The sequence below is a fragment of the Scyliorhinus canicula genome, chromosome 5, assembly GCF_902713615.1.
Source record: "Scyliorhinus canicula chromosome 5, sScyCan1.1, whole genome shotgun sequence".
NCBI classification, from domain to species: Eukaryota; Metazoa; Chordata; class Chondrichthyes; order Carcharhiniformes; family Scyliorhinidae; genus Scyliorhinus; species Scyliorhinus canicula.
Genome location: NC_052150.1, coordinates 8146000 through 8159584, shown reverse-complemented (window position 1 = coordinate 8159584; position 13585 = coordinate 8146000). Strand labels below are relative to the sequence as shown.

At 50.4% G+C, this 13585-nt stretch overlaps 1 protein-coding gene across 2 annotated transcripts in view; it reads left to right on the top strand.

Annotated features, from left to right (window-relative positions):
* The first annotated feature begins 372 nt into the window (after positions 1-372).
* drosha (drosha ribonuclease III) overlaps positions 373-13585 on the top strand; it is a 199790-nt gene continuing 186577 nt past the window's right edge. Inside the window, exons 1-5 of one of the 2 annotated variants that reach the window (XM_038796522.1) lie at positions 373-1861; positions 4490-5422; positions 7436-7516; positions 10177-10423; positions 12375-12516. In XM_038796522.1, coding sequence (XP_038652450.1) covers positions 4497-5422; positions 7436-7516; positions 10177-10423; positions 12375-12516 — 1396 coding nt within the window. In that variant the 5' untranslated portion in view covers positions 373-1861; positions 4490-4496. Of the gene's footprint in view, positions 1862-4489; positions 5423-7435; positions 7517-10176; positions 10424-12374; positions 12517-13585 lie in introns of those variants that run through there. The other variant, XR_005460598.1, reaches the window with a different exon arrangement.

Here is a 13585-nt window from a genome sequence, read left to right as displayed (position 1 = left end):
CGCCTTCCTTGTTACATTTTGGACAATTTGCGCTGGTTGGGGAAGAGCAGATTTTGCAAAGCAATACCAGTCAGTCAATACCCCTGGAGATTACTTTCCGCCTCAGATTCCTGCTTGTGATACACATATTAAGAAGCAATATAACTCCCGCCCCCTCCCCGGGCTGGGTGTGTTTGCAATCACCAAAAGTAATAATCTTTATTGTCACAAGTAGGCTTACATTAACACTGCAATGAAGTTACTGTGAAAACCCCCTGGTCACCACATTCCGGTGCCTGTTTGGATACACAGAGGGAGAATTCAGAATGTCCAATTCACCTACCTGCACGTCTTTCGGGACTTGTGAGAGGAAACTGGAGCACCCGGAGGAAACCAACGCAGACACGGGGAGAACGTGCCGACTCCATCCAGACAGTGACCCAGCCAGGAATCGAACATGGGACACTGGTGCTGTGAAGCAACAATGCTAACCACTGTACCTACAGTGCCACACATATATAACCCCCAGCCCCATTACCGACTGGGTGTGTTTGCAAACAGCAATATAACCGCCTCTGCCTCCCGGGATGAGTGTGTTTGCAAACAGAAATATACCCCCCCTTCCCGGGGTTGGGTGTGTTTGCAAACAGCAATATACCCCCTCCCCGGGGTTGGGTGTGTTTGAAACAGCAATATACCCCCCTTCCCGGGGCTGGGTGTGTTTGCAAACAGCAATATACCCCCCTCCCCGGGATGGGTGTATTTGCAAACAGCAATATACTCCCCCTCCCCGGGATGGGTGTGTTTGCAAACAGCAATATACCCCCCCTCCCCGGGATAGGTGTGTTTGCAAACAGCAATATACCCCCCCGGGATGGGTGTATTTGCAAACAGCAATATACCCCCCCTCCCCGGGATGGGTGTGTTTGCAAACAGCAATATACCCCCCTCCCCGGGATGGGTGTATTTGCAAACAGCAATATACCCCCCAATTAGATGATATTTGCCGTAATCCTGATTTAATATTTGCTGTAATTAAGATGTGATATTTGCTGTAATTTCGACGTGATATTTGCAGTAATTGCGCTGTGAAATGTTCAGTCATTGCGATGTGACATTGGCTGTAATTCCGATGTGATATTTGCAGTAATTCCGATGTGATATTGGTTGTAATTGCGGTGATATTGGCTGTAATTCCAATGTGATATTTGCTGTAATTCCAATGTGATATTTGCTGTAATTTCGATGTGATATGTTCAGTAATTGCGATGTGATATTTGCAGTAATCTCAAGGTGAATTGTTCAGTAATTGCGCTGTGATATTTGCTGTAATTGCGATGTGATATTTGCTGTAATTGCGCTGTGATATTTGCAGTAATTTTGATGTGATATGTTCAGTAATTGTTATGTGATATTTGCTGTAATTCCAATGTGATATTTGCTGTAATTCCAATGTGATATTTGCTGTAATTCCAATGTGATATGTTCAGTAATTGCGATGTGATATTTGCAGTAATCTCGAGGTGATATTTGCTGTAATTTCGATGTGATATTTGCTGTAATTGCGCTGTGATATTTGCAGTAATTTCGATGTGATATTTGCAGTAATTGCGATGTGATATGTTCAGTAATTGCGCTGTGATATTTACTGTAATTCCAATGTGATATTTGCTGTAATTGCGATGTGATATTTGCAGTAATTCCAATGTGATATGTTCAGTCATTACGCTGTGATATTTGCAGTATTTGTCTCTGGCACAGTCTCCGCCCTGTATCTCTGAAACACCAATAAGGACGGTGGGAAGGGTCGGGACTTCCGTGAGGTTCACATTTTGCTGCTGCAGCGTCTGTTTCCTGCGGCCGGGTCGGACCTCCCCAAGCTGTGAGTACTGAGCGATTGCCCAAATGCAACAGGTTATTTCTCGCGGGGAAGGCAGAGGCGGCTTCTGGTGTCAGTGTTACCCGCTCCATTCCAGTAGCTCCTGGGGCATCCCGGGGTGCAGTGGCGGCGTGTGAGCAATGAAGGGAAGGGGGATTGCTGCTTGGGACCAGAGGCAGAGTGACTGCTGGCTTCAATGGCAGATTGGGGAGGGGGGTGGGGGTGGATACAGGGACAAGATTAGGCAGGAAAACAATTAGACAAAGGAACATGCTGTCAACATTTACCCCTCCAGCTTACCTGGCCACTGTCTCAATGCTGTTGTGGGAGCTTGCTGTGCACAACTTGCCTATTGTGTTTCCCACATTACAACAGTGACTACACTTAAACATTGGCTGCAAAGCGTTTTGGTTTGTCATCTGAGGTGCTATATAAATGCAATATTTTACCTTCCCCGCCTCCTTCCAGTTTTTAAGGGTTAATTGTTTACCCCCTTGCAATACTCATAAGCAACATGGTAGCACAGTGGTTAGCACTGTTGTTTCACAGCGCCACGGTCCTGGGTTCGATTCCTGGCTGGGTCACTGTGCAGAGTCTGCACGTTCTCCCTGTGTCTGCGTGGATTTCCTCCGGGTGCTCCGATTTCTTGTTGGGTGAATTGGACATTCTGAATCCTCCCTGTGTGTACCCGAACAGGTGCCGGAATGTGGCGACTAGGGGATGGCAATTTAGCGTGGCCAATCCACCTACCCTGCACATCTTTTTGGGTTGTGGGGGTGAGACCCACGCAGACACGGGGAGAATGTGCAAACTCCACACGGACAGTGACCCAGGGCCGGGATTCGAACCCGGGTCCTCGGTGGCGTGAGGCAGCAGTGCTAACCACTGCGCCACCGTGCCATCACAAGAAATTCGAATGGTGAACACATTTAGCGTGTGTTGAACCTGGTTTATACTTGGTGATGGTGTTAAATAGAAAAATTGTATTTAATATTGAAAACCTACTTGAGATTGGACATCCCAGGCCCAATGCTGTTCAGGTCATATTCTAACTTAATGTAGAGTTTGTAAGAGATACATTTGCAATGTTAGCTGGTTGTATTCTGGCATTTAATTTAAGTCATCCCCATGTGGCCTAGCAGCTAATATAATTTTTAAATAAAGGCTGAGTTGTTGCAAGACGTGGGGCTTCACCTCCTTCAAGTATTCTTTGTGTTAATTTTCCATTGAATCCCTGCAGTGCAGAAGGAGGCCATTCGGCCGACCCTCCGAAAGAGCACCCTACCTCGGCCCATTCCCCTGCCCTATCCCCGTATCCCCAGGCATTGATCATGGGCCAATCCACCTAACCTGCACATCTTTGGACTGTGAGAGGAAACCGGAGCACCCGGAGGAAACCCACGCAGACGCGGGGGAGAACGTGCAGACTCCGCACAGACAGTGACCCAAGGCGGGTCCCTGGCGCTGTGAGGCAGCAGTGCTAACCACTGTTCCCTGGCCTGACAGTTGTTGCACAGATCAGCAAAGGACAAGGTTCCATTCCTGGTCTACGCTCAAGTCGGGTAGCCTGTGTCTGGGTAATATGTGACTGTGTCCATTTCGACCCACACCTGGGTGCTGAGCAGTTGGGAGGAACCACAGAATAACTCACGGTAGCATGGTGGTTAGCATCAATGCTTCACAGCTCCAGGGTCCCAGGTTCGATTCCCGGCTGGGTCACTGTCTGTGTGGAGTCTGCACGTCCTCCCCGTGTGTGCGTGGGTTTCCTCCGGGTGCTCCGGTTTCCTCCCACAGTCCAAAGATGTGCGGGTTAGGTGGATTGGCCATGCTAAATTGCCCGTAGTGTAAGGTTAATGGGGGGATTGTTGGGATACGGGTTACGTGGGTTTAAGTAGGGTGATCATTGCTCTGCACAACATCGAGGGCTGAAGGGCCTGTTCTGTGCTGTACTGTTCTATGTAATACTTAACCCGAAGAGCGGGTTCCAGATATCAATTCCGATGACACCCCAAATTAACGAAAATTGAAATGACGGGTTAGATGTAAAATTGGAATTCTCAACAGGAAGGTTATTGGCAGAGGGGCTGAGGTGGGATCTTTCAGTGTCTCGGGGTTTTTGGTATGCGTTTTGTGTATGACCTGGGTTGATATTGGTTGCTTGGAGTAACACTATCCCCAAAGCAGCGCCACTGGTACTGCAGCACTCCCTCAGCACCGTCTGCTTCCTCTGGGGGGGATGTGAAAATCCCATGGTGCTATTTTGAAGAAGAACAGGAGAGTTCTTCCTGATGCCCCGGCCAATATTTATTCCTCAAACACAAAGTCCTGATTAACTGCTGATGACCTCATTGTTTGTGGGAATGTACTGTGCACAAATTGAAAGTTGAGTTTTCTTCCGTCATGGTTTGTAAAGAACGTTGGGAGGCCCTTGGGTTGTGAAAGATGCAATGTTAACGCACATTCTTTTGTTCATGCAAATATTTAAGTTGCTGTCTTCTCATTAATGAGTGCGTTTCCTTACTAAATGTGTTCCTGTAGATTGGGAACATTTCGATAGGTACAGTGGAATTCAGTTGTGTTTGGTCCTGATGTTTTACCTCTTTAAATAATTCCAGTAATTTTTTTTTTAAGGTGCACCATGTCGTTTCACCCAGGACGAGAGGGAGCTACACACACTGGCCACAACACTATCCCGAAGGTTGGGGGTGCTCGGGGAAGGGGCGCCCCAGGGAACCGAATGCCTCAGCAGAACTTTCAGGCTGCAGGCTTTCGACCCGCTCACCCACAGCATCCCCCGCCGTTATTCCCCCACGAGCAGCAAGTTGCCCCCCCAATGCTGCCTCCTCCCCGCTTCCCGGGCCCGCAGACTGCCAGTTACGTTCCTCCCAACTTCGTGCCTTACCAGCCCCACCTTCCCCAGGCTGTTGAGATGGACATAAGGCAGAACGCTGTGCAGCAGTGTCCCGTACGCCCCCGGGCTCCGTTTCCCACTCCTCCAGTGCGTCAGGGTTTTCCTGGTTTGCCGTGCTTTGCTCCAGCACCGCCTGTGCCAAACGCCGTGACCGCCCTTCCGGGAACTCCTGACAGGCCAGCCGGATACCACCACATGATGCCATCGGCCCCACCCCAGCCCCCCCCACCACTGATCCCCCCCCAGCAGATAGGTTACCAGCCCCCGTACCCGATGGGCTATTCACAGCCGTACCCGCTGCAGCATTTCAACAGCGGCCTTCAGCCCAGTCCTGGAGCCGGCAGCTACCAGCCCAGCTCTGCCTCCAGTGGCTATCAACAGAATTCCGGCTCCCATCAGCCCGAACACTTCAGGGAGAAGCCGCGCTACCCGCCGGCGAAATCCCCCGGCGGCCGGCGCTCGGCCGAGAGGGACCGGCACCACAAGGAGCGTGGCTACCGAAGCCACAGCCCGCGCCGCAGGTTGGAGTCCCGGGGAGAGCGCTGGGAGAGGGGGAGGAGTCCGGAACGGAGGAGATCGGAGAGCAGTCGGCGCCGGAGCAGCCACGATCGCGGAAGATCTCCGGCTCGACACCGGAATCGCGATCACAGCAGGTGAGGACTGGGAAAAGCGAAACAACAATATTGGAAACTTGCAACACCTCTATCCTTTTCTCAGTCGGTGAGGTTAATGTTACAACTGAACGATATCACAGCAGGGGGCTTCAGGTTTGGTAGTTTGTAGATTTTCCCCTACAAATTTTTTAATCAATTTACGGGATGTGGTTAGGCCAGCATTTATTGCCCATCCCTAGTTGCCCTTCAGAAGGTGCTGGTGAGTTGCCTTCTTGAACCGCTGCAGTCCTTGAGGTGTAGGTACACCCACTGTGCTGTTAGAGAGGGAGTTCCAGGATTTTGCCCCAGCGACAGTGAAGGAACGGCGATATATTTCCAAATCAGGATGGTGAGTGACATGGAGGGGAAACTCCAGGTGGTGGGGTTCCCAGGTATCTGCTGCTCTTGTCCTTCTAGATGGTAGCGGCCGTGGGTTTGGAAGGTGCTGCCTCAGGAACCTTGGTGAGTTGCTGCAGTGCATCTTGTAGATGGTACACACGGCTGCCACGGTGCGTCGGTGGTGGAGGGTTTGAATGTTTGTAGAAGGGGGAGCAATCAAGCGGGGCTGCTTTGTCCTGGATGCTGTTGAGCTGCTCGAGTGTTGTTGGAGCTGCGCTCATCCAGGCAAGTGGAGAGTATTCCATTGCACTCCTGACTTGTGCCTTGTAGATGGTGGACAAGGTTTGGGGGATCAGGAAATAAGTTGCTCGCTGTAGCCTTTGACCTGCCCTGATAGCAGGTGGGGAAATGGTTTAAGAAGCAGAAGTTGTTAAACGCAGAATCATATAGAAGCAGAGGAGGAGTCCATTCAGCCCATCGAGTTATTACATATCTTTCAAAGAACTATCCATTTAGTCTCACTCCCCTGCTCTTTCCTCTATCCCTACGATATTTACTCCTTTGAGAATTTATCCAACTCAGAATTGCTGCTTCCAAATGGATCTGTATCCACTCCGCAACCATGCTGTGCGCTCCAAATCCTTCCTGTTTGTGACATTTAAAAATGTCCCTGGTCCCAAACGAAATCCCCCACACAGCACTCCTGCACCTACCCTTTCCGAGCCAACCGACATAGTATCCTTGGACAGTTCCTTGACAGCTTGACAGTTCCAGTGAATTTATGCACTTTCTACGCTCAATCATATTTACTTTTAACAATTCTAAAGGGTGCCTTACCCATCCCAAAGGCGGGCCTGACCTCTCCTTAGGGCAACATGCCCTGGCTATCAAACTGAATCCACCAATTTCACACCTCCTCTTGCCTGGTCTCATCTGCACATTCTGGCTTCCACGCTTCTTGCCAACTGGACAGAATCGTCCTTCGGTGAAGGCAGATGGTGAATGAAACGGCCAGCTGCATCCACGAATGCCAGGCTGTCTCCACTCCCGTTGCTGGGAAAATGGAACATGCCGTGTTCGGGGGCGGGTCTTTGGATTTCAGGGATTTTCACCGTGATGGAGAGGTTCTCCGTCGTGGTGACAATCTGGGGCTATGTGTCAATGGAAGTTTGTGTGACCAGTTTGAGATTCTGTACAAAGTGTTAAAGTTGTAACGATTCAGTGACCCAGCGCTGGACATGGCCAGCAGTCCGACCTGCGACTGGGAGGATATTGCCGCTGACATTAACCCGTCTGATAGAACACGGGTCCATCATTTCAGTAGGGGGAGGGGGTCACTGGAGTAACCGCAACCATCGCAAATCAAAGTGTCGTTTTTATTGTCTGAATGGAGCTCGAGGATCTCAGCACAGATCTGTGATTGAATTCGGAGCATTTCTGCTCTGTGTGTTTCACCATGCAGACCTTTAGCTGCTTATCCCATAGGCTAGCTCATCCGTGAATTTGCCAGCTTGGAAAACTTATGACTTTGGGGAATTAAAAACACTTGATTCTGTTCTTTTTTTTTCTCTCTCTCTCTCTCTACCATGGTGCTTCAGGAAGGAGATGGCCACCTTCACAATATTAATCCCATTTTAACTCTGAATTGCGCACAATCTTTTGTTCACTTCCTAGAGACAGGCACAAGCACCGTGACAGCTACCGATCCCCGTCGTACGACAGACAGCACCGGCGAGAGCGGAAAAGGACGCATAGGTGAGACTTACCGGGTCCTTTGCAAACAATGAAGCACTTGCCCAAAACCTTAAATGTGTGTCCCTAGTCTTTGCACGATCAGCTATAATAGAATTTTATATTTTGTTTAACATATGGGCAGCATGGTAGCATTGTGGATAGCACAATTGCTTCACAGCTCCAGGGTCCCAGGTTCGATTCCGGCTTGGGTCACTGTCTGTGCGGAGTCTGCACATCCTCCCCGTGTGTGCGTGAGTTTCCTCCGGGTGCTCCGGTTTCCACCCACAGTCCAAAGATGTGCAGGTTAGGTGGATTGGCCATGATAAATTGCCCTTAGTGTCCTAAATTGCCCTTAGTGTTGGGTGGGGTTATTGGGTTATGGGGATAGGGTGGAGGTGTTGACCGTGGGTAGGGTGCACTTTCCAAGAGCCGGTGCAGACTCGATGGGCCGAATGGCCTCCTTCTGCACTGTAAATTCTATGATTATATCCAAACCTGTCATAATCTTGAATTCCTCTGTCAGATGCACCCTTAATCACCTTTGCTCCAAGGAAAACAATTCCAGCTTCTCCAACCTAACCCTGTAATTAAATTCCTTCATCCCCGGAATTATGTTGGTAAATCTCCCCTGCACCCCTGGCGAGGGGCAGCACGGTAGCATTGTGGTTAGCACAGTTGCATCACAGCTCCAGGGTACCAGGTTCGATTCCTGGCTGCTTGGGTCACTGTGCGGAGTCTGCACGTTCTCCCCGTGTCTGCGTGGGTTTCCTCCGGCTTCCTCCCACACTCCAAAGATCTGCGGGTTAGGTGGATTGGCCATGCTAAATTGTCCTTAAGTGTCCAAAAAAGGTTAAGTAGGGTTACTGGATTACGGGTGGAGGTGTGGGCTTGAGTAGGGTGCTCTTTCCAAGGGCCGGTGCAGACTCGATGGTCCAAATGGCCTCCTTCTGCACTGTAAATTCTAGGCCCTTCACATCTTTCCAGACAGGCTTGGACATTCAATTTTGTGACCAAATAGCCTTGTGTTTTGGTTGTTTTTTATGGATATTTGAAAGTTGCTGCAACCATGAGGGGGAATGACTTCAGCGTAGGTTTTGCCTTGATATATTTCAACTTTATAGGGGCGGCACGGTGGCGCAGTGGTTAGCGCTGCTGCCTCATGGCACCGAGGATCCGGGTTCAATCCCGGCCCCGGGTCACTGTCCGCGTGGAGTTTGCACATTCTCTCCGTGTCTGCGTAGGTTTCACCCCACAAAACCCAAAAATGTGGTGGATTGGCCACGCTAAACTGCCCCTTGATTGGAAAAAAGAATTGGGTACTCTAAATTTTTTTTTTTAAAAAGAGAAATAATTCAACATGGCGTATGGTAATTCCGCAGAAGGCTGGGTGCTTTCAGCCTGGCTGGGTTTCCCGAAATTTTATTCAGAGTGTTTGCTGAAACATAAAAGATGCTGCTAATTCCGACTGAGTGAACATCCCTCAAATTGATGTCCCTCAGCCAACATCTTCCGTCCGATTGGCCGGCACCACGTTCCGTCAGGCTGGCCTCAAATTCCCATTGGTGCCGAATTCCAGCTAATAAGCATTCCCACCAAAAAATAAATTACTTTGGCTTAACAATTTTGCCAGAAGATTAAAGTAACGTAAAGAAAATAAATGGGTGGCAGGAAAATACGGCTAATCCTGCTGAAATATTTCCATCATTTGGGGTTTTGCCTCCCAGTGAGTCTAACTGGTAAAAGTTCGAGGAGGAAACTTTCCCAACGTGTGTGGATGCGGGAATGGGAGGAGGCCATTCCGGCTCCCCGGAACCTGCTCTGCCCCTCCAGTTTGATTATGGATGACCTACACCCGTCATCCTGTCATCCCACCATACGCTTTGTGACTTGACCTCATCTGGCGATCACGATCTCGGAAGCTCCAGTGTCCACAGCCCCTTTGGGAAGAGAGTTCCAGATTCCCACTTAGCTGCCAGCGGCAACAGTACTTCCGGGTTTTGTTTCTTGAATGGTCCAGCTCTGATTTTAAGATCGCGTCTCCTTGTTCCTAAATTTGCCCATGGAATGTCATTGCACTGTTACAGCATCGACCGAGGCTGTTCGATCCATTGAGTCCATGCTAGCTCGCTGTGGAGCAAAGCCATCAGTCTTATTCCTGCCTCAGCCCCTCCCACTCTGTCCCCATAGCCCCTGCAAGTTTATTTCCCTCAAGTGCCCTTTTGAAATCGTTCATCCTCTGCTTTCACCGCCTCTTTCACCAGCCGCCGGTTCCAGTCTGTTACCACTCGCTATGTAAAAAATAATTCTTCCGCACATTCCCCCTGCATCTCTTACCCAGCCCTTCAACCCGTGTCCCTTATTCCTTGTACCATCCGTTAATGCAGACTGCTTCCCTTTGTCCACCTTGTCTAAACAGGAGAGAAAGGTTTATCTCACCTGTCGAATCCCTTTCACATTTTACACATCTCCAATTGGATCATCCCTCAAGCTCCTATAATTAATGGTACCAGCCTTATTTACACAACCTGTCCTCGTGATGATTTACCGGGGACCGCCGTAGCTCACACAGATTCTCGTGGGTGTGTTTGCGAATCGCTTTTATTGTCCACGCATTTTTCGGTGTGCAGCAAGACGTTTGGTTGGCAAAGGCCTGTGGAATCTTTCTGTGCTTTTTCTTGAAGCCGGTCGAGCAGCCGAGAGAGGAAGCGCCCTCACTGGGAGGAGGAGCGAGATCGAAGGTTAGCGGTTCAAGGCTCGAGTAAGGAGAAATCCCACTGTCCCACTCGGAGCAAAGAGGCTGAAGAGAGCTCCTTGGCGGAAAAGGTCGAGGTGGAGAAGGAAGAGGAGGAGCTGCTGATTACCAAGTCGGTGTGGATTCGCTGTACTCACTCTGAAAATTACTACTCCAGTGATCCCATGGATCAGGTGGTAAGGGCAGCTTCGTCACAGAATGTCACAGAATTACAGAAACAGGGCCATTCAACCCATCTGGTCCCTGCTGGTGTTTGTAGATCATAGATGTTCCAGTGCTGAAGGAGGCCATTCGGCCCATCGAGTCTGCGCCGACCCTTGGAAAGAGCACCCTACTTAAGCCCACACCTCCACCCTATCTCCGCAACCCAGTATAGAGCCTCGTCTCATCCTATTTCATCTCTCGCCCCCACCCCCCATCAGCATATCCCTCCATCCTTTTCTCCTTTATGGATTTATCCATCTCCCCTCTAAATGCCTCTGTTATTGACCTCAACCACTCCCACGAGGCAGTGCTTCACATTCTCATCCCTCTCTGTTGCAAAGAACCTTTTCCCAAATTTCCAATTTGGATTTATTAATAACCATCTTCTATTCAAGGTGCTTCATTCTGGATCTCTCTGCCAATGGAAGCATTTTCTTCGCGTTACCTCCTCCATAATCTTAAAGACCCCCCGTGATACGCCCCCCCCCCCTCACTCTTTTCAATGGAAAAGAACCCCAGTCTGCTCAGTCTTGCCTGATTGGGTCTTGATAAACCCCTTCAGACGCCGCCTGCAACCTTCTGTGCACTTTTTATAATGTGGAGACCGTGCTCCCAAGTACGATCCACCCGCACTTCCATAGAAGTTTAATCTGACCCTCTAATCGAAAAGCAGATTATTAGGGATGTGGAAATCGGCAATGAAAGCCAAAATTGCTGGATAGGACTTGACCGGATCTGGCAGGGCCTGTGTCGAGAGAGGAAAAAGGTCATTGGATTGAAACGTTAACTCTTTATATCTACACGGATGTGCTGCGTAATTGGAAACAGGGGCTGGTTTAACACAGTGGGCTAAACAGCTGGCTCGTAATGCAGGAATAGGCCAGCAGCGCGGGTTCAATTCCCGTACCGGCCTCCCCGAACAGGCGCCGGAATGTGGCGACGAGGGGCTTTTCACAGTAACTTCATTGAAGCCTACTCGTGACGATAAGCGATGATCTCTCGAGATTCTTACCAGCCCAACATGTTTTGTTTCTTCCTCTGTGCAAGCCCCCCCCCCCCCCCCTGAAATCTGAATACATTCGAGCAGGTGGCTCTGCACAGGATTTGGCCATTTCAGTAGAACAGTTTTTGAAAGGGGTTTTGAACTGGTCTTGTAGGGGTGGGGGGGGGGGGGGGGGGGGGATGAGGGATGGGGGGGGGGGGGGGTGGGATGAGGGATGGTGGCGGGCGGTGAGAGTGCAGCTATACCTAGCTATATATACCTATACCTAGTTACAAATTGCACTTTGTAGAAGCTGCAATCAGAATGTCTGCCTACTGTACGAATTAGAAGTTCCCAGATTACGAACAGGTGAAATGTTAATGTCTCTGAGTCGGCACAATACTGTGCAATGACTGACTCGACATTTTGGTATTATTTACTGCTCAGTTAAACTGCCATGAGCCCTTAAATTGTGTTCAATGTTTCCTTGTGCTTCTATCTGACAAATTTTGAAATAGTTGGCGAAATAGTTAGAAGGGAGGGGAGAATTTATTTTCACATGGAAAGAGGACCGTTAAGATCTGGAACGCACAACCTGAATCGGATCTTGCAGGAGGCTCTGAAGGGCGATTGGACTTTTACTTCCAGAGGATTAACTTCCAGGGTTATGGGGGTAAATCTGAGGTGTGGGATTAAATTTGGTCGGGTGTTCAAAAAGCCGGCACAGACTCGACAAGCAGCATGCCAACCCCCTGTGCTGTAAGATTCCCTGGTCATTTCTCTGATCTTCTATTAGGGACTGTGCTGATAAAGTGATGCATTCCTTCCGTGTTCCTGAAATTCTCGACTTGAAGGTTTGCGAGGGCCCTCCTCGTTTGTTACTGTTCTGAAAGAAAAATGTTTATAAATGCACGTCCCAAAACTGAGTTTGGAAATTTCAGGGTGACTCCACTGCTGTCGGCACGAGTAAATTGCGGCAACTTTACGCAAAATTTGATGAAGAACTTGGGCAGAGACAAGCAAAGGCAAAGGCTGCCAAGCCACCATGGGAGCCCCCCAAAACCAAACTGGATGAAGAACCAGGTATGAAAAAGTTGGATTTTGAAATAAGTGTGTGTGTGCCGTGTGTGCCGTGTGTGTGCCGTGTGTGTGTGTGTGCCGTGTGTGTGTGTGTGCCGTGTGTGTGTGTGTGCCGTGTGTGTGTGTGTGCCGTGTGTGTGTGTGCCGTGTGTGTGTGTGTGTGCCGTGTGTGTGTGTGTGCCGTGTGTGTGTGTGCCGTGTGTGTGTGTGTGTGCCGTGTGTGTGTGTGTGTGCCGTGTGTGTGTGTGTGCCGTGTGTGTGTGTGTGCCGTGTGTGTGTGTGCCGTGTGTGTGTGTGTGTGCCGTGTGTGTGCGTGCCGTGTGTGCCGTGTGTGTGTGTGCCGTGTGTGTGTGTGCCGTGTGTGTGTGTGCCGTGTGTGTGTGCCGGGTGTGTGTGCCGGGTGTGTGTGCCGGGGGTGTGTGCCGGGGGTGTGTGCCGTGTGCCGTGTGTGTGTGTGTGCCGTGTGTGTGTGTGTGCCGTGTGTGTGCCGTGTGTGTGTGTGTGCCGTGTGTGTGTGTGTGCCGTGTGTGTGTGTGTGCCGGTGTGTGTGTGTGCCGTGTGTGTGCCGTGTGTGTGTGTGTGCCGTGTGTGTGCCGTGTGTGTGTGTGTGCCGTGTGTGTGTGTGTGTGCCGTGTGTGTGTGTGTGCCGTGTGTGTGTGTGCCGTGTGTGTGTGTGTGTGTGCCGTGTGTGTGTGTGCCGTGTGTGTGTGTGTGTGCCGTGTGTGTGCGTGCCGTGTGTGCCGTGTGTGTGTGTGCCGGGTGTGCGTGCCGTGTGTGCCGTGTGTGTGTGTGAGTGTGTGTGTGTGCCGTGTGTGTGTGTGCCGGGTGTGTGTGCCGGGTGTGTGTGCCGGGTGTGTGTGCCGGGGGTGTGTGCCGTGTGTGTGTGTGCCGTGTGTGTGTGTGCCGTGTGTGTGTGTGCCGTGTGTGTGTGTGCCGTGTGTGTGTGCCGTGTGTGTGTGCCGTGTGTGTGTGCCGGGTGTGTGTGTGCCGGGTGTGTGTGCCGGGGGTGTGTGCCGTGTGCCGTGGTGTGTGTGTGTGCCGTGTGTGTGTGTGTGCCGTGTGTGTGTGTGTG